The following is a 23,278-nucleotide window of genomic DNA, read 5'->3' as shown; positions in this document are numbered from 1 at the left end:
TCTCTGTCCTGAAACAGAGAAAGGTTCTCATAGAATATATGTTGTTTTGCCATTTTCTTTTTCTGTTATGGATAGCTGTAATTTTTGCGAATATGGAATTTATTCTGGGACTGAACTGCAACTACAGGATGCCAAGAACTGGAGAACCCAGATGGCTCAGATCCCTGGTTATGATATGTGGAACTTTTCCTTGTTTGTCAATTTGTCAATGATGACAAAACTTGTTGTAATATAATAGTTACTGGGCAGCTTCCATGGAGTTAGTTGGTATCACAAGGTATTTTTTTATAGACATGATCTAGAAAAACAACAAAAAATTCCTGATAGTTACGTCAACCAAACTTCTTCTAGTGCTGGTCCTTTCTGCTCAACGACCTAAGGCTGTTGGCAGGGTAGTGTTGAAAAAGTGCGGATGCTTTTGAGTGCCTTGTTCATTGTATGCAAACATAGCTGCAGTTTCCTGCGCATCTGTCTGGCTCTGCTCATAGATGCTTAATCAATTTAGTTAAAGCAACATTTTAAAAGAAGGAAGTATGACATCTGTCAACACAAGTATATCAATAAATGTGTACTGTTTGCTAATCCTGCTAATGCAGCTAAATATTAATCTAGGTGTCTAAACATCCATGCATATATAAAAAGAGGCACGCAATTTTATGTTGGAGCTTTCATTTAACTCTTGAGAATGTGACAAAGGTAACAGACTCTGTAGAGTCTTGCTTTTCCCTTTAGTCTTCTCACATGTTCAGTAATGGATCCTTTTCAGAAAGATGCTATTAGTTCTACCTATATTTTAATGAAATTATAGGTTCAGTGTTACAAGATTATCAAATTATATCACTGAACGTTGCTGTAGGTGTCAATGCAGCCAAATGTTTGGTTGCATTCTTATTTTTAAGTAAATAATCCTAGTAAATTTAGGCATGTGTGCAGTACACTACTGGATTGGAGCCTTTTTCCTTAATGCATTTTTGCCAGATTTATTGGGTTTTATACAAAAAGCATATTCTATGTTTCTACTTGCAACTGTTTTATACACACATTTACTATATTTTTATGAAAACAGAAACAAGGTAACTGGATAGGCAAATACCTCTGATGTTCCAGCTAAGTAGATATGCTTTCAAAATTCGAATATGCTAAATATCGTATGAAAATACTACTCTATGTGCCAGAAATACCCTCATGGTAGGATTATTCATTAGACGTGGCTTTCAGGAAGCATCTGCAACACTGCAAATAAACAGTAACATATTTACCACCCATATGAAAATAAAATATGCTTCTGGCTCCCATTCTGTATTTCTTGACTTTTGTCCCTGTTTTGAGTACAAATCCCTGTGTAGGTATGGAGACCCTGATTTACTTCAAAGACTTGTTCCCTTTTGTATGATTCAAATCTTAAAATACAATAATTTTTTTTGCAGTTTTCATTTCATTATATTTTTCCCGTTTGATATAATTTTCTTCCCACAAAAATAATATATACAGAGTCTATTTAATAGTTGTAATTAAAAACTGTGATTTTGCTGAGTTTTACAGGCTATTTTTCTCATTGTCATTACACAGAGTAATTATGATACTGGGTAAAACCAGTAGGTGCATCTCATGTTCGTACCTCCATATTAGCAGATGCTTTAGAAGAAAGTTTAAATGAAATAGTGGGCAATTATGAAAAAATCCCTTCATCAGACAATCTCCCTATTGATCAGTGGTTGGCTTAACCCTGAAACACACATTTGTGCCTAAACATAAAATCTATTTGTAGTATTGACAGGTTGCAAGTATCCTGGGTAAATGACCATTCTAACTTTAATTCCTATTAAGCCTCAGTGATAGATTGCAGCAATAAACCTTTGCAATTCTTTATACATGTAAAATCAAATACTTTGTATATTTTGAATTATAAGACCTTGAATGTAGGAAAGCTAAAACTCAGTAACAGAATAGATTCAACTTTGATTATCCTTTCATGTCAATTTACTATGGGTCCTTCAGCTCAATGTCCTCTTTGTTTTAAACTAAGCTTCTATATATACATTGTTATACAATATTAGAAGATCTACTAATTACACATCTACTGTTAGCATTTTGCTTGTGCAAAAATGTATGGTATACAGTATTAGCACTCATGGTTAATACTCTGATTTTTATAGGTTGATATTGTTGACTATTTCCGTTGCTGGTGGGCTGCATGTGGAGAAACACAGTGGTAAGGTCTGCTGAATTTTTTTGCTGAATTGTCTGAGAACCTTATGATCTTCATGAATATTGTTATCTTTTTTGATCTTTGGTTATTCTCACCTTTATAGCCTACATTTCCTACTTAAGAAAAATATTCCTGGTGAAAATTCCAAAAGATAATTTGAAGAAATAAACCTCAAGCAATGGAAGTCTTGAGATTTGTGTCTTCTCTTTGCATGGATCCCAAGAAGACCTAAACATGGGTTCAGGAACTGCGGGCACTGCTGTTTCATTTCTGACGCTCATGGTGATATGATTCATTTTGCAGTTCATGCTTCCATACTGCAAATTTCATACTGCATGGCTTCTCAGTAGTAGTGGGAAGTAGTGCCTTGTAAGCAGGCTGTTTTCAAAGATTTCTCTCTTTGAATAATACTATCTATTGTTTGTATAAAATTAGAGCTTATGGATTCAATTACAGTTCTGACAAGTTTGATTAAATAATAATGTACAAATGTGAAATATATTAACTCTGCTCAGTACTTCCATTAAAAGTAAATAAATTAGTAGAGCAACTGAAAATAGAAGGAAATTACTAATTACTGAATTTACTTACAGATAACAGTTGAAGGAAATGGACAGTCAGAATACTGGAATGTGCTGTCTGTAAAAGAAAAAAAAAACTTTTATTTTTGAAGCGATTCAAGTGACAGCTAACATCAACAGTTATTGTAGCAGTGTGAAATTTTGTTAAAGAATTTGATTTAAAAATTTCTTTTGGCCTAGTGTAGTCTAAATTATTTAAGCAAATATGACGACACCTATACTGGTGAAAACAGGGCTAAGTCTAAGGTCCTGGCTCTGGTCACACACTTTCTATCCATGCCCTGATTTCCATGTTGGCGCTAGATTTAGCCACTCACCAGTTACAAATTTTTGACTTGCCTCCTGTGCGAATGAAATCCAGGCACAAGAGATGCATGAAACCCTGATGTTAATCAGCCAGGTTCCTTACCTGGATGATCACAGACCAAGACTGGGATGCACTACACATTGTGTCCACCCCATGTAGATATGGATACCTTGTTTGATTTGAAATTTGATTAAAGTTCCAACGTGCTTTGTCAGAAGTGCTGGGTCTCACTAGGTCTAGTTCTCATTCAAAGCTGTGAAATTCTATCCAGAGTCCTATAGCAGAACATACAAAAGCAGAACCTTGCCTTGTGAACCAAAGGAAAAAAAAATCATGACAGTTAGTAAAACAGACAGGAAAACCTTCTACCTGAAAAAATAGCATGTCAGTAGGAGTGATACATGAACACTGACATATAATGATTTAACTTAAAAAAAAATCCACAAAGAGGCTTGGTGCACATTTGTATGTTCAGTTCTCACAAGCACTGCTAAGGAATGGATCTGACAGGAACATTTGTGGGATCTGTTTGTGGAAATTTCATTTTCCACCCCCTCGGAGCCGAAGTGGCATTGTGGTGGCAGGTCTTCTCACAAGTTTGTTTAGGAAACGGCCTTCTTGGTAGCCACGGCTTGCGAACAAACGGCAGAACAAGAGCTGTTTATCGCACAGTGTAAAAGAAAAGACTCGGTTGATAAAACAGCGGTTTGGCGGGCACTGGGCGAATTAAAAACGTGAGGTTCCCCTTGTAAACTACCTGTCACGGTGCAAACGGAGAGCGCAGGGAATCCTCTCCTCAGCGTGCCGACCAGCGGCGGGCGGGAAGGCGGGCGGGAAAGCGGGCGGGAAAGCGGCCGTGGGGGCGGGGCCCCGGCCTCGGGCTGCGGCGCGCGCAGAGCCGTTGGGGCGGGGCCGCGGCCGCTGGCGCGCGCAGAGCTGTTAAGCGTCGTCCCGGTGTGAGGTGGGAGGCTCGTCTCTCCGCCTCTCCTGTCAGCGGTTAATACCGGTCGTGTTGTCGTCCTGCTCCCATTGGGGTGCGAGCCAGAGCAGGGTGAGGAGCGGGGGGGGGCTCCCCCCACCGCAGATCTGCCCTCAGTTTGGGTGGGTTTTCGTGCCTGCCTCAAGTAACGAGGCAGGAGCACCTGTGTCCTCCTGTGGAGGAGGAGGAGGAGGAAGAAGTGGAAGAAGGGCAGAGAGGGGGAGGGGAGAGGAGAGAGGTGGAAGTAGGCAGCTGGGCGGGTTAGAATGCAGGTTGTAACTGGAGCGTGTGTCTTCAACAGGCTGTTGAGACGGATGGTACCATCGATGTAGGAACTGGGAAGACTCTCAGGGGCAAAGAAGAGGTATATGAACGTCCTCTCTTAATGAAGAGGGAATGTGGCTCAGAGAGGCGTTTCTAGTACTCTGGTGTGTCATAGAAGTGGTTGCTTTTTGCTCAGAGCTGTTTTGGGATTTTAAACTGACTTACGTGGCATGAATGGTATAAGCAGTAGGCAAAAATATATTTAATATAGGGGTTTTGACAGATGTCTTCTAGTGTAGTGTCCCCTGCTTTTGTCCATTTTGCCAGCCCACTTGCCAGGGAAATGCATGCACTCACCTCTCCTGCCCTGTTTCTGGCATATTAGTGCAAGCACTCCTCTCAGCCTTTCACCAGCAACTGCCTCAGCAAAATCTGAAAGTGCTTTCAGGGCCTTTTGTAACAAGTTGCTTATTTTTACTGGTTTGGGATGGCAGGACCCTTGTTCAAAACGTGCCAATTCTGAATGCAGCACTGAAGTTACCAGAGCTTTTGAAGCAATCCCTTTGAACAAATGCCATGAATCAGAGAGGGGAATGGCGGGGGGGGAGAAGGGTTGGGATTAGGGGTTTCTGTCTTTTTGCTGTTGGCTTCTTTTTCTCTGTTGGGTTAAATCTTTTGATATTGCTTGGTGGATATGCTGCTTGGTTGGTTCATTATGTTTTAAAAAACTGAAGAATAAACTCCCTTGGTATGAGAGAATGAAATAACTCCAGCATATAGAGTTCTTGTAATTTATCAGAGGAATTGCCAAACTGCTAGCCTATAAGAAGCTACTGAATTCTGTAAGTACCTGAAAGAGTGATCACCTATTTTGTAAATGTATTAAATGTAACAGAAAAGGATGGAAATCTTTCAACAAAGGAATAACTTCATCTATCTAAAAATACACCTTTTTTATTTTAATAAATATAGATGTAGAACAAGGGAATTGAGGAAAATATCCAACAAATTTTATTTCTTGATTACTTTTATGTAGTTTTCACAGCAAAATGACTGATACCTCTGTGGTGAGAACTCATTTTTCTGTGTAGATGCCATTGGGTTGGATTGATCAGCAAAACATTGTACAACAATAGATTAAAACTGCTCAGTGAAGTTAGTGAAAGATGGGTAACATATAGAAGTCAGAGGATTAAATTTAGCAAAACGTAAAGTTATGAGATCAGGAATTACAGCTAGTCAATAGAGAGCAAATGTTAAAGAGGCTTGGACAAGGTTAAAAGAAGGCTGTTAAGGAAATCTGGAAGACATCCAAGGTGGAAAAGTATAGTATATAGTAGTTTACAGCAATCCGTACCATTGACAAATTTTTAGATATTGTGTGTGGAATATTTTAATGGTACTTAAGAATTGGTGCTGCAGTGGCATTTGCAGTGGATACTGCATAACTTCAAAATTTGCAGTGCTTACTTGTAATGACACGTGCCTACCACTTTAAGTGTTTCATAGGTGACCTATCAAACCCAAGTTCCAGTAGAAAAATCTTTATAGCAACAAACTAATAGGAAGATTTGTTAAGATAAAGACAACTGGGGAATGATTCAAGTGCCTGAGCATAGGTGTCTAGAGCCGTTTGGGACACCTTGGGCTCATGTAGCATCCCCATATCCAGCCCTGGCATACGTGGTTGAAGTCTGTGGGAGACCTGCGGTACCGTAGAGGCCTGTATGATGGATACCCTACAGTACCTAAAATGCCACTAGCTGCTTAGCTTAAGCAACTGAATCCCATTCCTCATGTCATAATGCAGATGATGGGACAAAGAACTTTAAATAAAACTAGCATTATCCACACCTCTCCTTAGTGTACCTATTAAAATAAGGAGGGTCTCTGTTCACCAGTGTAGTAATTTGCTTCATAAATGAAGCACTGATGTAGTTACAAAGATCTAATGATTAGAAAAAGTGTAATAGGGATCACCTACATAACTCCACTTGTCTATATTGAATCTTGCAGTTAAGTGAATTGTGTTTTTGTCTGTTCTTAACTTTCAAATTACATTCATGAACTAAATAAGAAAGCTAAGAAATGCTCAGAAATTTTAACTGCAGTTAGTAAGGTTTAGACTTGGATTGCATCACAGTTTTAATATAGTGCTCAGAAAATTAAATCTTGGTCCAGCAGCTTTCTTCTCTGACTGTTGTTGTTCATGCTGTCTAAACTCCTGAGTTGAAGGTGAGCAATTAAAGGATTATCTTTCAAGGTTGAACCTTGAAAAAATTATGAGAGGAATGAATTATAAATAAAATTTTAAGTTTAACATGGCAATACCAGGTACATTTCCCCATAAAATTATTATATCATCTAGGCAAGTCTGCTTAATTTCTATGAACAATATTTGATGCTTTTGCAGGGGGACAAAATCTTCTGTAAGGTGTTCTGTATACACCTTTTGTCTGACTTTCAAATCTTTTCCTTAAGTGCAGAAGATGCTACTGAAATCAGTTGGCCATTGCATGACAGGGCCCAAATGTGATTAATTACCTCTCCCTGCCATTCCCTCCAACTATTTCAGTACTGTCTCTTATGTCTGTCCAAATCTTAGGTTTTTTTCCTCACCTGTGAGTAGTCACAATATGTACTCATTGCTCAGGTCTCTTTTTTTTTTCTTCTAGTTGAGCCTCTATAATGCTGTTAGCTGGTGTCAGATTACCTCAACCTTCAGGCTGTCTGTGCCCTTTTTACCTCTAAATCAACTAAAAATAGCCAAACTGCTGTGTTTGAAATTTTCCAAAAATAAAATTCAGCCTGACACATGGACCTCATACAAATTTTCAGACTGAATGGTTTAAGACTGTTAAGATCTTAAGCAGCAGAATAGATGTAAGTATTGAGCAACCTCTACCTTTTCAGAGTTTCCAGAGTTTTTTTACACAAGTACTATTGTGTACTACACTTCAGGGTACTCAAATTTGCTATAATAGCAAATTTGCAAAACTTCACTCATGCCCATTTCTTAAATGGTTGCCTTGGTGGAAAATCTTATAAATGTGGGATTATTGATCTGGAAGTATGTTTTGAGTATTTTGTGAAGGTAAATGAAGATTGTCATGTGTTGTGTGGTTTGTATGAACTTTTATGATATGTACATTATATCTGTATTTGACCTGGGTTTTACAATAATGGCCTTTGCTTTCCTTCTTCCCCTTTCCCCTCCCATGTTCAACACAAACCTCATTGATTTCTGAGGGGGCTTTGCCATTGACTTCAATGATGTCTGATTTAGGGTCTAAAAGCTCAGTGCTGAACTATGTTTGCAAAACTAGGAATGAGCTTGGGGTTTCTTTAAGTGGTCTTTTCAGTAGCAAGTTGTCAGTGAAATCAGGACCTAACAGTTTAGGAGGAGGTCCCAAATGGGTACTGCCCTCCCCCCCATTTTGACTCTCTTCCCCTCCTATTTTGTTTCTCATAGTCTAGGAATGACAGGCAACCATTTGCTGTCTCACTGTCAGTGCCTCTGGGGTCAAGCTGCATCAAGAGGAGTTCTTCACAGAGCTGTTTCTAGGATCTCTTGTTAGATTATTGATTCAAAAGGTAAGATTGAAGAGGAATGAAGGGAATTTTCCACTTAGTGAAAGTACATGAATTTGTGAATGGAACTATAGATGTTTAATCAAATAGTTGCCTCAAAAGTTTGAGTTAAAAAGCTCATTTTCTTAACCAACTTTCTAGAAAAAGAACTTTTAAACATGACTTTTGTCACTGGAAGCTAGTAGCCAATGTTGTGCAATGTGTTTGCATGTTTTCCAAATATGAAAAAAACATACTGGAATATTGGAAAAGGAAGGATAAAATGTTGCATGGATGCTGTTATTCTAAAAAGTTGAACTTGCCTCCTGGTACTCTGCTGGATTTTGCATCTAATGCAAGGGAGGTTTATGTAAATGTACATTTATCACCTCAGTGTTGAAAATACAGAATTACTGTACAAGGCAATTTTATACAATTATTTTTTATTTTAAAATATAAAAGGCACTTGTTTATAAGTGACGGGTAATGGAGGGCTGTTACATTCAATACAACACTCAGCGTGTTTCAAGAACTTTATGTACACTAAGACAATTTTCTGTTATGTAAAATCCATTTGGATTCCTCTTATTAAAGACAAGAGCTATATTCAGATCTAGTGAAGCCCAGAAGACATCCAACAGCAAATAATTAGGCCTGGTGACAGGCATTTGGAAAAAATGCATAATGAATTGTTGCTGTTCTCTCCTATTCCTAATCAGGTGGTCGATGTTAGGAAACTAATCCACCTTGGAACAAAGTTTGGTTGTGTTTTTATTCTTTGTTGGTTTTTTTTGTTTGTTTGTTTGTTTTTTTAATGGTTACTCTTTAGCCAAATCCTTTTGAGTTGGAATAAGAGCAGAGGTCAAAATGGGCAGGAATGTCTTTAGTCTTTATTTCTGAAGCTCTTTGACCAGAAATGATGAATCAACTAAGTAGGATTTTTCTTCTGAGCCATGTTTTGATTTGAAACTGGTTGTCTGAGTTGATCAAGGAAGTAGGGTGCTGTGCAGCACCAGGAACCCCATTGGAAGAATTAATCTGCATGTCAGAGGTCTGTCCATGTATACAGGCATGGCATGGTGGTGTTATGGTTTTGCTTAAATACTGGGTTTTTTTTGTCTCCTGTTTTTTACTTTGTGCTTTTGTAGGTGCTAGCTAACTAGCTGCTTGCCAACATCCAAAATGATGCAGTTTCTGAGAACCATTTCTCTTTTATTTTCATGCATATCTCAAAATTAATATATACTTAAGAAGTATCAATCACATATGCTACTGTTAATTTTGGGGTGGTTTTGTGTGTGTTTGTAGACAACAGAGAAGAAGAATTATACTATTTGGGTTGCTCGACAAAACAAATAATGCAAACCTTTATATCACTTTGAAAATAGTTACATAAAATGGTATGTGATGGTGAAGCATCCAGGGGTAATGCATGGGTATGAAACAACAAAATCAGTTGGCAGGAGTAGCAGCTCTACAAAGAGAAGGGAAAACCATGTTTTTTTACTTCACTGCAATCGAGTAAGAGATAGACATTTGTTAAGCAAAACAGTATAGTATAATGTTGCAATAGATAACCATCAGCAAATTACAAAAAGGGGAAACGAGGGGATTGCATTTAACAAAAATAAAATTTAAAAACCTTAGTAGCACATCATAGAATTTTTTTTGCTGTCTATTTTTTTTTAATGAGTTAAACAATATCCTATTTTTAGTGGAAGGTCAACTTGAACTTTATTTAAACAGAGTCTCTGGTTCTGAATAGAGATAGGAACACTTTAAAAGTGATAACAAAAGGGAGGGCTTGGAGCCAGACCTTCTTAACCTATCATTACCAGCACAGGATAGCCATCCATGTGAGCACTGTATGCCACTTAAATAGAGAGGCATCCTTGTTCCATGCTCAAAGTGCATGCAGTGAAAATAGCACAGAGACTCATGTGAAAGGATTTTTTTTTCCTTTAAGAATTTGAAATGTGTCCAAATAGTGTTAATGAAAAACTTTTCTTTTTGAATGAAATGCTGCCATCTGATGTCACACCACCTTCTTTATTTGTCTTTTTTGAAGTAAATGCTTTTTCAATATCTTAAATACTACAAGTGCATTTACGAGACCACAAACTCCAGAACCTGCAAAAATATACCTAGAAGAAGTGTTATGAAGATAAGGTTGGTAAAGCATTTCTACATCAAGCAGGATTGTTTAGATTCTGTAGTCCTGCATAATGGTGTATACCCACTAGAATTTCATTGATATCAGTGGAATTATTTCGTTTACTGCTAATATAGTGAGAGCATTGTCAGGTTCACAAGTTTCCATGGTTACACTTCAGTGGAGAATATTTTCCTTGCTGTGGTTATAGGCTCAGGACCATAACACACATATTTAGATAGCTGTTGGTTGAAAAGCGGAGTCTGGCATGCTAGAGCAAAGCCAAAAGTTCTGTAGCTGGTCAGGCTGTAGGATTCATGCCTCTGCTGGAACGTCTCCTAGAATTTGTCAGTGTGTCACAACTGGCTGGAAGTGCATGCATTCAACCAAGGCAGTAATTTTGATAGTATGTTTAAGAGAGGAGAATGTATTAGCTGACCTTAGTAAGAATAAGAAATACTAGTATCTGGGTAACTTTGACATGAGTGTGGAAGATGAGATTATATTCTTTAGATTTATAGTGTAAATTGTATTTGGAAACATTTTACTCTTCTTAACCTGTTTATTGGCCTCAGTTAAAGAAGGTGTGAGTAAGGTGCTGTAGTGACTAGATGATTGTATCCCAGCACTCCATCCCTGATTCTGCTACTGGCATTCTGTGTGATCTTGAGTAAATAGTTTTTCCTCTATTCTATTCCCTTCTACTTCCTTATGTGATATTGGAAGATGACCTCTGCTTGAAAAAGTGCTTTGATGGGATGCACTGTAGAAGAAGTAGGCATGACTATTAAACAAGGAAAAGAGAGCATGTTCTGAATGTTATAACCCTGGGAAAAATCTTCATTTGGTATCTCAGTGGACATCAGAAAGAGTGCATGAGACAAGTTTGTTAAGGTGTAATGCTTTCCCCATCTCAAACATTTTTTTTCATAAACCTTAATTAAAGCTTTTAATGCTTTCATGTACAGAACGAGTACATTTTAGCATTCTGAATATCTTAATTCATGTGTCAGCTAGAGGATTAAAGAAAAAATGCAGTGACTGTTTTTGTGACTTCTATAAAGCCTGATTTGCACTTGCTGTACTGACTCTGTAGCAAAAGGACTAACAAATTTTATTCCCAGAGTGGTGTTGGCACCGATTGATGATGCTGTATAATAAATACTGAAATTAAGAACAAATAATAAAACATTCTGTTCCATGTCCTCAGCAATGCTTCATGTCTTGGAAGTTCTCAGGTGTCCTGTCCATGTGTATCTTGCTTAAAAATACTAATCCAGACTACTTTGTTTTGTTATTTTTTTTCTTACCTTCCCTGTTTTTTAGAAGGCAATAGGCCTGTGTATTTTGAAATTGATAGTGAATATGTTGTATGTCAGTGTAGAGTAACACACAATAGAAAAAAAAACCCAAAGAAAACAAATTTGGTGCCAAGTTACTGGGTGAGAGCCTTATGAATCCCTTTGCTGTCCAGCTCAAAAGTCTGAGACTGAGTCATTGCCTCGAGACAGAAGTTGGCATACAATCAGAATGTATGGGAAAACAGTAGCTGTGCTGAAAATTATGAGAATAAGCACCACAAGTATCAGTAATGACATGTTTCATGTCATCTAATTGTTCAAAAGCTTTTTAACTTTACATTTTTTTGACATATTTGTGTTCTAGTATATAGCTTTAAGGATGCCCATCCCCCTGCCACCCCTCCAGCAGCCACTGTGTCCTGTCAGTCATCCTGAAATACACTGGAGAGCTTGTCAGGCAGTTGCTTACAGATGCCTCAGAAGCCTAATAGTGAGCCATAGCAGTTATACTGAAGTTGCTAACACAAGGAAGTTACATAGACAGTTGCTTTAGTGCTGAATATGGACCACATATATTCTAGGATAGGTGAGTGATGTGCTATTGGCTTTCTAATGATCTAGCAGGAAATGGATTCTAAAGTTAATGTTTTCTAATTTATGGCGAATATCTTTGGCTCTGCTTTCTGGCACAAAGTAGTTTATCTATGTCTGTATACAGTGTACTTACAGATTGTTTAAAAGCTGCAGGTACTATGTTCACATTGTATTGCAGATGGATACAGACTTTGTTTTTTGTGTGTCTTTTTCTTACTCTAAAAGACTCAGCAGTTTCAGTTTGGACACGTGCTGAAAAGACAAAATTCTCATTATCTTACAGTTTGTAGCACTTGGTAGGAGTGCGCAGGTGGTTGCTTTTCTGGCTGTTCTGAGACGCAACTATCTCGTGACACATGCTTAACTTCCTTAAGTGCTGTAAGAGCTCCTGGTCTATAGTGCTGAAATTGCCTACTGTAAAGGTTAATGTAACCAAGTGTGAGGTTATAGCAGCCTTATACCAAATTATCTTGCAGTTGAGATCCCTATGTAATTAGAGGGCATATTATACCTGAGTAGACATATGCATTTAAAAAAACGAAGATGGACTGTGATTCTCATTTTTTCCAGAGGCAAGCACCAAAATTTGTTGTCTTAATGAAGATGATCTTGAAGGACAGAAGTTCACTTACTAAGTGGAAATATCAGAGAAAATCCCAGAATGATCTTTACTGACTGCATATTTTTCTTTCTATCACCTACTACCCTTGTCCTGATTTAAAAAAACCCAAACAAACCCCATCTATTTAAATACTGATTAGCTAATATGGTAAATAACAGTAAGGAGAGCCTGGTAATTTAAAAATATGCGGTTAGGGTATCAAAATAATTTAAGATGTTGTAGGTTTCACTGCATTGGCTTGCAAGCTTGTTTTCATATTTTGGCTGCTTTAAGGAAGTTTCAGGAAGTGTTAGAATTTTACTTAAAAAAAAAAAGACTGGAATCAGCAAGTGAGCACTTAAGTACGTTATTTATACCTTAGAATATAATAGAAATTTTCAAAAACAATAATTTTGGCAATTGGCTTTCAATTAGTGATAAGTTATGGGCCTGACCCAAGGTTTAAAAGTTATTGTTGAGTTCAAAAGCCAGTTGAGCCAGGGCTGAAGCAAAGAATAAAAATGCTTATATTGTACAATATGCTAAGGTTAACAAACAAACCCCAAACAACCGAAAAACCCAGAAGAGGGAAAATTATAGCACATGGATTCACATTTTTCTGATCTGCAAAATGAGGTTGAATTTGTACCACTTCCCAAGTTTGAGACTGCTCAGTGGTAGCATTCTGGAGCACAGTGATCTCTAGTAAGAGGAATTGACTATAATTACAACTACATTTTTATCTGCCAAATTTTAGAAAAGATCTGATCATTGTAGATGACCTGTAGTATAGGAAATTGTGCTGTGAAAACAGAGAGCAGCTCTTGCTGCAAGCAGCAAAGGTTTCATTTTTGACTTTTCAGTAAAGCAGTTGCTAACATGCTTCTATCAAGGAATTGAGGGGAAGCCACTGTGAAGTTAAAGCGTGAGTGTATCACTAGGTGATTTTCAGGTTAAATCTCAGTAGAAGCATGAAGTGCTATCTCCATCCAGTTCTTACCTGTCCTCTTGCAACTGATGCATGTCTTGACTGGAAAAAATTCACAGCACAATCAATACCATCTATTTGCAACTGTTGTGATGGATTTCAAGAAGTACTTGTATACTGGGAGGCTTGTGAAAATGTCAAAGATAAGGGTTGTGAACCAGCAATATCATAAAGATTTTTTTTTAAAATGTGAATAAAAGACAGATTAATTGAAGTGTTGGCCAAAGATTAAAGAACCAGTGAATTGCAGGTGGTAAAAAAAAAAAAAAAGTCTGCCTTTTCAAGAGTGTAAAATGATGTGGTTTGATGCAAACCTAGTGAAGCTGGAGGAGAGTATCTTGCTGAATTAAAAGGCTTTTTGATTCAGGGTGGACACAGCAGAAGCAGCTTTTCAGCGGCATGGATTCTTCTCTGCTGTATGTTCATAGGCTGCACGAACATGGTGATGGGTAGGCACAGACATGACATGCTATTTGCCAATGCTGTAGAGTCAACCAAAAGTGGCATGCACTACTGTTTTATTATGGGAGAGGCAGTTTAAGAAGCTATTAAATAGCAATGCAGTTTGGAATTGAAGCTAATGAAAGAGCAGGGATGTGAATGACAGACATTTGTAGCTTTCAGAGCAAGTTATTAGTACTGTGGGAAAGTTTACTTTCACAGGTTAAAAAGGATCTCCCGTTAATATTGGCTGTCTTTTAATTCAAGAGATTGTGTGGAGGTCTGAATGTCAGTGGGAACCTGGCTTCCAGGTTACTGATAGCTCCCTTGCTAGTATAGCAAACGTTGCTGGAAATAGCTATATAGCTGTAGCTATAAGAAAGCTTGAATTTTTATCTACTTTGTAGACACAGAACCTTTATGAATATTCATTGTTCAATAAAATGATGCAGTTAATAGGTGTTGGCCCTTTGAGATTGCATTTTGTACTAGACCTCTCACTCTCGAGGTTTAGAGGCTTTACTTACATCATTATATATTTAGTGTATTTCCAAAGAATTATATGGTTGAGAAATTGGTTTTAGTTTCTATACATAAAGAACCAATGGGTATTAACAGTAAGAATCACTATAGGTAAAATAAAAAGGAAAAAAACCAAACAACCTGCTTGTGTGAGTACAGAGTGGGCATGTCTCTGGCCTGAGCTGTAAGAATAAGCTCTTGTTGCAGAGCTCAGCTCACCAAGGATGTTATGTGCACAATGTAAGGAACCCATGAGCTGTTGCACTTTCATGATGACCTAAGTTGTAGTTTTATGAAGACCTCTGGGTGATTGTGAATTTGTCTCTTGGTAATTCCTCCACTAAACAGCAGACGGAAAGAGCCTGCCTTATTTCTTGCTTTTTTGAATATCCAGTGTATTACTGAGAATCGATAGCCTGACTATAACAAACATACTGGGCTAGATGGACTGTTGATCTGATTCAGTAGGACATTTATTATGTTGAATGTGCTTGTTGATATTTTGAGTTCGTTCACTTTTGATGTCTTCTGTCTCTTGTGGTTCTTCTTGGTCTGAAATGCTGAAAACATCAGTTAAGCAAAGTTTGGAAACAAAGTATTTTGCCTTTTGGGAGCATGCCCTAACCACCAGCCTCTACAGGTATGCTGTGTTTTCAGCCTGTTTTGTTCTGAGCTCAGTGAGTAAATAAGTAGTTTACATTAAGTACAGCAGAACCAGCAGAAGATACCGAGTCATCCATCTCAAAGCACTTTGTAACAGCTGCAGTGAGGCTTTGTGAGTAAGAGGTGGGGTCTGTACACTTGCACAGGTACAACTTCATCACATGGGGGAGGATATATAACAATTTGAGCAAGCAGAAGGGCTGCAGTCCTTTTCCTGACAAGGAACCTCCACTTGTTTATGAAACAGTGAATGATGAGGGGACTCAGTTTCCTTCAAACAGAGGGACAAGTTGAACTGGAGTATTTCAAAACTGTGAGAGTATCTTACCTACTGATTCATTGGACAGAAAGAGAACTGCTGATACTGGCCATTTTGGGAGTCTCAAATTTTATTTCCCTGGGGTTTGTTACAAGTATGTAAAAGTTAAATGTGTAAAATATGGCCAAATAATTTGCATTGACATTTCTAGAGTTCTCTTTCTATTATTAATTTCCATGGAAGGGAAAGTAATTCTGGTCAGTCTGATCTCAAGTTGTTGTTCTCTTTATCTTTTGACTTGTGATTAAAACTGAAAAATCGGTTCTTTACATATGCTATCACCTGACTCTGTGCAGCTGTGGGAACTTAGGGTTGTGACTAGTATAGCTTGTAATAAAGAATAAACTTGGTACTTGCATAACCTTTACAAAGAATGGCAAAACCCTAAATTACCTTTAACCTTAATTCTTTAATTATCATTCATACTGTTGTTGCTTGCAAGTGAAATGTGGCTAACTATTCTGTGATAAACAATTCGGATCCATTTCTACGCAACTTGCTATAGAAACCCTAATGCTACTGTGTTGTATTAAATCAATACTAGGTTCACTGGAAGGTGACAATCTATCTCTTTAGCCTGCACAATTGCAGTACCTTATTACTTTATTGTACAGCAGCAATGGTTGTAATAAGTCCTGCTTAAAAACGACAGATATCCATTATTTGTGTATTTGAAGTCTTTATTGGCTAAAAAGGCTTTGCTGAGCTATGTTTTATGGGAAGTTAAGTTACTGGAAAATTTAAAATGTCTTCTATTTTGGGACAATAATCAGTTGCATTCCTACTAAAGCACAGTTATAATTCTTTGTTGGCACACACACATTTCACTGCGGCTAAAGACCTGAGCCATGGCCCAGTGAACTCAGTGAAAACCCTTAAATTAACATCAGTGGACTTTGGATCAAGCTCATAATGAATGATTTATTCACTTTAAAGACCTAACTTAGCTTTACTTCCGTCTTATTGACTTCAGTAATAGACTTTCTTGACTTAATCTGTCTTGACACTTAGAAAATATTTGTTATTACAGGGTGTAAAATAACTAAATGTTTCACTTTCTCCTGCTATTAATTGCCAGGACTTTTAAGGGCTGCTTTACGTATTTTTGTTCTTAAAGTGTTTATTATGACCACTAGTAATTTGGCACATAGAATAAGATACAAGTACTGTGCACATAGCATTAGTGGTTTTGTTTTGTGATAAGTTCAGTAATGTAATTTTTGCTTTAAAGCTCTTTTTTATTGACTAGTAGAGAACTTGCATTCAAAGGTCTTCTAATGCAATTATCCTTGTGTATTTTTTAGTATATGGTCAATTTAGAAATCTGGAAGAGAAGACAAGGTATTATATGTACTTTAAATCTGTTATTTTACAGTTTATGCAAGTACCTGCATTTTTTTTTTTTCCACAGTTTTGAAATGAGGAATCAGAAAAGTTCATTTGATCTCTTGAAATCCTAAGCCTGTTATGGAACCAAGTTTGTACTCCCATAAGCAGTCTCTGGGCTCAGACAGAGGGCAATGAGACTTGTGGTCATGGCTAATAATTGCTTATTGCATTTTTTTGTTTGTTTTTTTGTACCTAGGTGAAATGTCAACAAAAGTGCCAAGCATTAAACTGAAAATTGATCCTCGGGATCTGCAGATCCAGACGTTTACAGTTGAGAAATTATTGGAACCATTGATAATTCAGGTATTTTAGTATTGCAGAAAATAAACTGGATAACCATAGAGGGAAGGGAATAAGGCTGAAAACTTTGGCTAAGGATGCTGCTATGAAAGGCATACCCACAACTCTTCTGCATTGTAGTTTACTCTGGCTCAGAAACTGTCCAAGGGGATCTGTCTTCTTCCAGATATGGTCATTCGTTTAGTCACTTCCATTTTTGCAAATGCCACACAGTATGTCATAGCAAATGTTGCATGTTCTAGCTAGTCTCTTGTACAGTATTATCTAGTGGATGTTTAAATGTAGAATACACTGCAAATGGATTTCCAACACATGAAAAGTTTCATATTGTAATTGCTGGATGGAGTGGAAAAGAATAGTCTTGAAATCTGTAGGTGAGCTTCTTTATCTGAATTTTGAAAAGAATTGCATTCCCTTGCATTTTAGAAGAGATGCCCAAAGAACAGTGCAATTGTTGCGTACTGTATAAACCTATGTTAGTACTTTTCCTGCCAACTAAAGAAGACTTGGACTGAGGGATTTACAAAAATGCTTTCAGGTTTGTTGATAAAACTTTCTTTTTAGGAGGAGCAATTTTACTGCATATTCCAGTTCTGTTTCAAGTATTCACTGGTTAAATATGCAGTGCTTAGTGTGTTAAAGATTCTCTCATTATCTCTATATTTGGCGTAGATTAGAAATGTCTTTGTGTAATGCAATGGAAAGGATCTACTCGAAGACCTGACCTCATTTTGCAAATAATGTGCATAACTAAGAAATTGTTAAAAGACCTCTGTAGCAATATGTTACAGGGTGAAGAACAGAAAGGACATCTTCTATTTTGAAACTCAAGCTCTTTGGAATTTTCTCTTCATTGTACTTGGAACAAAGATGTTGGGGTACCTGCATTTAATTACTCAATTACACATAGCACAAGGATGCCAGCTTATCACTGTCTTTTAGCCTTTGCCAAGATGATGTAGATCAAACTACTTGTCACAGCTGTACACTGCCTATTTAGTATTGCTTTCCTGGTGCATGGGGGAATGTTTACATGGCAGTCACTGCTTTGGCTGCAGTTTGTGTAGGTACAGAAAGGTGTGACTTAATTCAGAATTTTCTTTCACTTGCTAATGTACAAAGAATACTTTCTTGTTTTTCAGGTTGTGAAGGTGGTCAGGTATAATAGCTATGAAGTAGTTTCAGTGGTTGGTTGGTTAAGATCTTTCCAAGCTCTTTGAGTAATGCCTCTTACAAGACAATAACTTTTTGTTAACTAGGTTATGTTAACAATCAGCAAACAAAACTGATAACTGGGAGGATGACTGTTGGTAAATAGAGCAAAGCCAGACTGAATACTCTACTCTGGGTGTTATACTATTTAGATACAAGTAAGAATTGGGGGGGTACAGCTTATTAAAAAAAAAAAGTAAGGATATTTCTACGAAGTTTTCTATTATTTCAATTTTTTCAATTTGCAACTTTTCTATTTTAAAAAAAGAGATAAATAAAGTCATTTTAATTAAGACTGCAACAATTATTATTGTACTTGGACAGATATTAAAGGAAAAAATATTTTTTCTTGTACAACTCATGGGCTTCATTTGACTGCATCCTGCCGCTTAGGTTCATTGTAAATTTTGTTATTCCAGGAATGCACTTCTTTTCACACACACTGCTCTGATGACATCTTTCCTTCTTTGTCCTGGGAGCCAGTCCTTTGCATGTTGTTTCCCTGGGCTTGCCAAAGGGTGGTGACCAGATACAGGGTAACAGTCAGTTTATAATTACAGAGGCAGCACATAATGATTGGAGGGAAGAAGAATATAAAGATGAAAGATGAGGACAATAAAATGATGAGTATGTTTGGTGTGATGGTTCTTATGTTTGTTTGGACTTTCATGTTGGAAAAGTCCTTTATTTATTCCAGAAGTGCTGTATGTGCTCTAAAGGCTAGGAAAAGCAAAGACGTGCTGATCATGTTTTATAACAGTTCTAGGAAAAGTTGCTTCTAAAAATCAGTTAGTTCATTGAAATAAGTTTCTTTTTTACAAATAAAGTTGTGTTTTCCCCATTTGAAACTTTTGCTGCTCCCTAACTTATCCAGTTTTTTATTTATTTTTCATTATAATCTTCAAAATTTCTTCTCTTATTTTTGACTTGATCTTCTTTTTCTCCCTTACTCATTTGTCCTTTCTGGAAGATTCTTTTCTGCGGAAAGTAACCTTTTTTTTTTTTTTTTTTTTAATCATTACTTCATTTCCAGCTGTTATTAACTGAGCTGCTTCTCACTCATTTTGTCTGCCTTTATTTATTTATTGTTGGCTGGGTGTGATTGACGGTGTATAAAACCTCAGTTAACAGTTCAGTGGTTTGTGGGAAGTTGTCAAGCTGGAGCATCATGTGTGGATGGATTACAAAATTAGTTTCAGAGTAGTGGGAATAAATGTCTTCATAGACTGCATTTTAAAACCTTCTCTTGTATACCAGTAGGTCAGGCTGTGCTCATACAGCTGCAACACTGTGGCTATTTTTAGAGGAGATGAAGAAATGTAAATTTTTGCAGGATCAAAGAAACCTGCCAAAACAAAGAAATACAGTTGCAGAACAAAACAAGGAAACCATCTAATTTTTTTATTTTTATTTTTTAAAGCTCTTCTCACACATCTTTAAAAAGCTCGAGTCTTAAAAATGGAAATGCTTTGGTTCAAAAAGAATATGATATTGACTGTCCCCCCTCTCAACATCAATTCTTTGTTTCATAACAGAACTGTGGAAGGGAAACTTGCATTTTGAGGGGGAAGGAGACAAAATATGTTGAAAATGCAAAAGTGGAGTTTAAAACTAATACTCAATGAAGGATGATTGAGATGCTGGAAAAGCAATAAATGAAAACTGATCTATGATTAGAAAGAGAATCAGACCAGTCACAGTTAAAAATGAATAGTATTATGCTCTGGCCTGATTCACTTAGCAGCTGCTGCTTTGAACACAGTTTAATCTTATTTTGAGATTTACATTCTGATTTATTTATTTAATAGTCTTGTGTTGCTCTGGTAGGAAAGAGGCAGTGGAAGTGCTTGAGCTTCTCTGAAGTCTGTCCTAGCCAGTTATGCTCAGTGTTAGAGCAATCCTTAGGTTAACAGCATCAATATGGGAGAAAATGAAGGCAAAAACAGCCTATGTGGAAATAATTTTGCAAATTACTTTGCTGGATTCTCTCTCTTCCCTGCAGTCTGCAGTGGGCAGTGGTGATCACTTTGAAACTCTGAAAACAGTATGACACATTGTTTTGTATAAAACCCTCTCTGACTTGGCAAATTTTCCATCCTTGGAATAAAACAATGACCCTAAATTACAATGTTTGGGGGATTGCAGGGGTAGCAGTCTCACTGCATTTCCTTCTTTGCATCCCAAACAGTGGCCTGACCCAGGGTGATTAGTTCAAACAGTGCTGTGCAGGGCTCTGCAGAGATGGAAGCTCCTATGTTGGAAGTGGCATAACTGTGTTAGTGTCCAGCCTTATAAACTGTACTCTTATGGGGATGCACTACTAGCTGCACTCTGTTTTCTATGTATTGCAAAAAAGTTTTTTTAATCCTGTCCAGTAGTCCCCTTAACAGAAGGGGTTCCCTCTGTCTGAAGCCTTTATTTTATTTTATTCCAGGTCCTTTGAGGACATTAGTTTTGAAAGGAAGGCTTTTAAGTTCTCTATCAATGCATCTGGCACATTAAAAATGATAGCTGTCAAAATTGACATCATTCAGCTGACAGCTGCCTTGATGTAAATTGAGTGCATGGTCAGACAAACTTTCCTTAATTCTGGGCTTTTATCAGAGATGCATTCTGTCGTGGAGCAATTAGTGGGAAGTAATCAGTGGATCATAAAGCATTTTCGTTCGCACAGTTGATGTCTAATATTTGTCATGCTTGTGCTGGATTTAGTCACAAAATATAACAATTAATGTAATGGAAAATATCCTCTTGTTTTATTTCGTCCTCGGAGACTGAAGTCTGTTTAATCTCTTTGCTATACTATGGAATGATTACAGTTATGGCTAGGTATAAATTTGCTTCTTTTTTCCTTTTGAATTTACGTGCAAGTAAAAGTTTTGAAAGATATGACTTGATGAGATTCATATAGCTTCATTAATTCATGCAGGAAACACTTCATAACTGCCTTTGCAGTCATTGCAAGTCTTATAAGCTGTAAATTTGCCACTTATTTGGATATTGTATCTAAAGCATGCTCTATGTATTTATGTATATACACACACACTTAATATATGTGTTGTGTCTATGTATACATAAGCAAATATTTGTAAGAGCTTTTCTTGCCAAACCTCTTGCTTCCATCTCTTTATATGTTATACATACATATGAGCTAAGGAAAGTTTATGGCTGCAAGAGATAGATAAGTTTTACAGAGTATGTAGAAACATCCATGTATTTTAGCATTCTTTACATCACTCATGAAAAATAGGCAAGTTGAAAGGCATTTATTCTCACCTGTCATCCACACTGACAAAAGTTTGCTCATGCAGAAAACATACACTATTGGTTTTAGTTCTGTGTATGGTGAGTTTTACTTTATGCACACTGAAAGTGATTAACCAGTATTTATTTGTGTAGGCAATACTTTGAATTTGAAACAGTGAGGAGGGGATTCTGCTGTTGTCATTAGATCACTGAGTTCACGTCTTGTTTTTTCAAATGTCTAGGCATTGCGGTTACACTGAACTAAATTTTAAACAAAAAAGAATGTTTTATGATTGATGCTTTAAAATACTTCTATATTAATATCAAAGGTGAACCAAATCTTTTGATACTCAAGGTACCAAGACACTGTTTCCTTTAACTACTGCAATATTAGAAGACTGTCTGTCAGGGCTGGCAAGAGCTGACTATAGTAGTGAAGAACTGCTGCATGGTTCCTTAGGAATTCAGTATTTGGGATAACCATGGCGAAAAACGTCCCACCCCTCCAGCCTAATAAATAATGGCAATAACAGGCAACAACATCATGATTCAGCTTTGCAACTGTGATGACATATGGGCTTGAAAATCTCACTTAAAAAAACCTTTGTGCCTCTAGCACAACTCTGTTGCTTCTAGCAGAGGTACAAAATAACCTCTTGACAATAATTTCCATTGAATGCTGGAAGACATGCTGTATATAGCAATAAGAAGGTGTTAATAACTGGGAAATGCAGTCGGGCATGAACAGGATTAACAGGGATATGTTTTTCATTTTTCTTACAATGATACCGTTTTGACTCTGTATTCTGCCACTACAGTACAAGCTGTGTTGACAATAGATCGGAAGGGCACACTATATTAGCTACTGTGTAGTTCAATTCTTTCTGATAGGATCTGCATAAAGTTTTTGGGTTCCTCTCTGCGGTTCTGTGTTAGAGAACTCGGAGTAGTTTTTCTGTATTTCTTCATCTCCATGAGCCAAAAACTACCTGTCAAATTTTGACTTGTATTTGAGATCAGAAGCTGCCTCTGATATTTCCTGACAGTGTTGCTGAAGTTGAAGGGGGTCTTACAGTCAAGAGTTTTCACCTGCAGGAATGATTATTTTTCATGTTTTTCCACTTGTTTTGTTTCCTTTCCTCCTCCTCCAAAGCATAGGAATGAACAGTACATAGAATGGTATTTTACATAAAAAGGAGACTACAGTAAAAATCTAAGAAATAAAATATATTGTTTTCTGCCTTTCTTGTTGGAAGTATGAGCCTATAATCTCTTTAACTCACTCTTAAAAATATGATCGTTGAAACTGCATTAAACACTCTAGAACTAACGTTAGAGGGTTTGTAAAAAGAAAAGATATTAAGATTCTTATTCCCATTGCATTCTCTACTAGCTGGCTGATTTACGTGCAATAAATGTTTTACTTTCTTTGAGCCACAGTCAGAAAAATACCCAAGCCCTCTTTAACAATCTGAGCCGGGGTTATTTATGTTGCTGTCTCCCTTGTGACATGCCAAAGGAGTCGATGTCAAGTGGATGGTCCTTTTTCCCCCCAAATTCCACATAAATGATATAGGGGTCAGGGCTTTTGCCTTTCAAAGATGTGTTTATAGAAATGCTTCCCAGAGGATGTTTGTCAG

General features: G+C 37.1%; 1 protein-coding gene across 3 annotated transcripts in view; it reads left to right on the top strand.

Moving 5' to 3' along the window:
- Positions 1-7,812: 7,812 nt before the first annotated feature.
- CTNNA3 (catenin alpha 3) overlaps positions 7,813-23,278 on the top strand; it is a 541,251-nt gene continuing 525,785 nt past the window's right edge. For 2 of the 3 annotated variants that reach the window (XM_075025292.1, XM_075025290.1), the window contains exons 1-2: positions 11,809-11,949; positions 17,077-17,183. In XM_075025292.1, coding sequence (XP_074881393.1) covers positions 11,925-11,949; positions 17,077-17,183 — 132 coding nt within the window. In that variant the 5' untranslated portion in view covers positions 11,809-11,924. Of the gene's footprint in view, positions 7,935-11,808; positions 11,950-17,076; positions 17,184-23,278 lie in introns of those variants that run through there. The other variant, XM_075025291.1, reaches the window with a different exon arrangement.

This window comes from Buteo buteo, chromosome 4 (assembly GCF_964188355.1).
Source record: "Buteo buteo chromosome 4, bButBut1.hap1.1, whole genome shotgun sequence".
NCBI lineage: Eukaryota > Metazoa > Chordata > Aves > Accipitriformes > Accipitridae > Buteo > Buteo buteo.
This window is presented reverse-complemented; position numbering and strand designations above follow the sequence as displayed.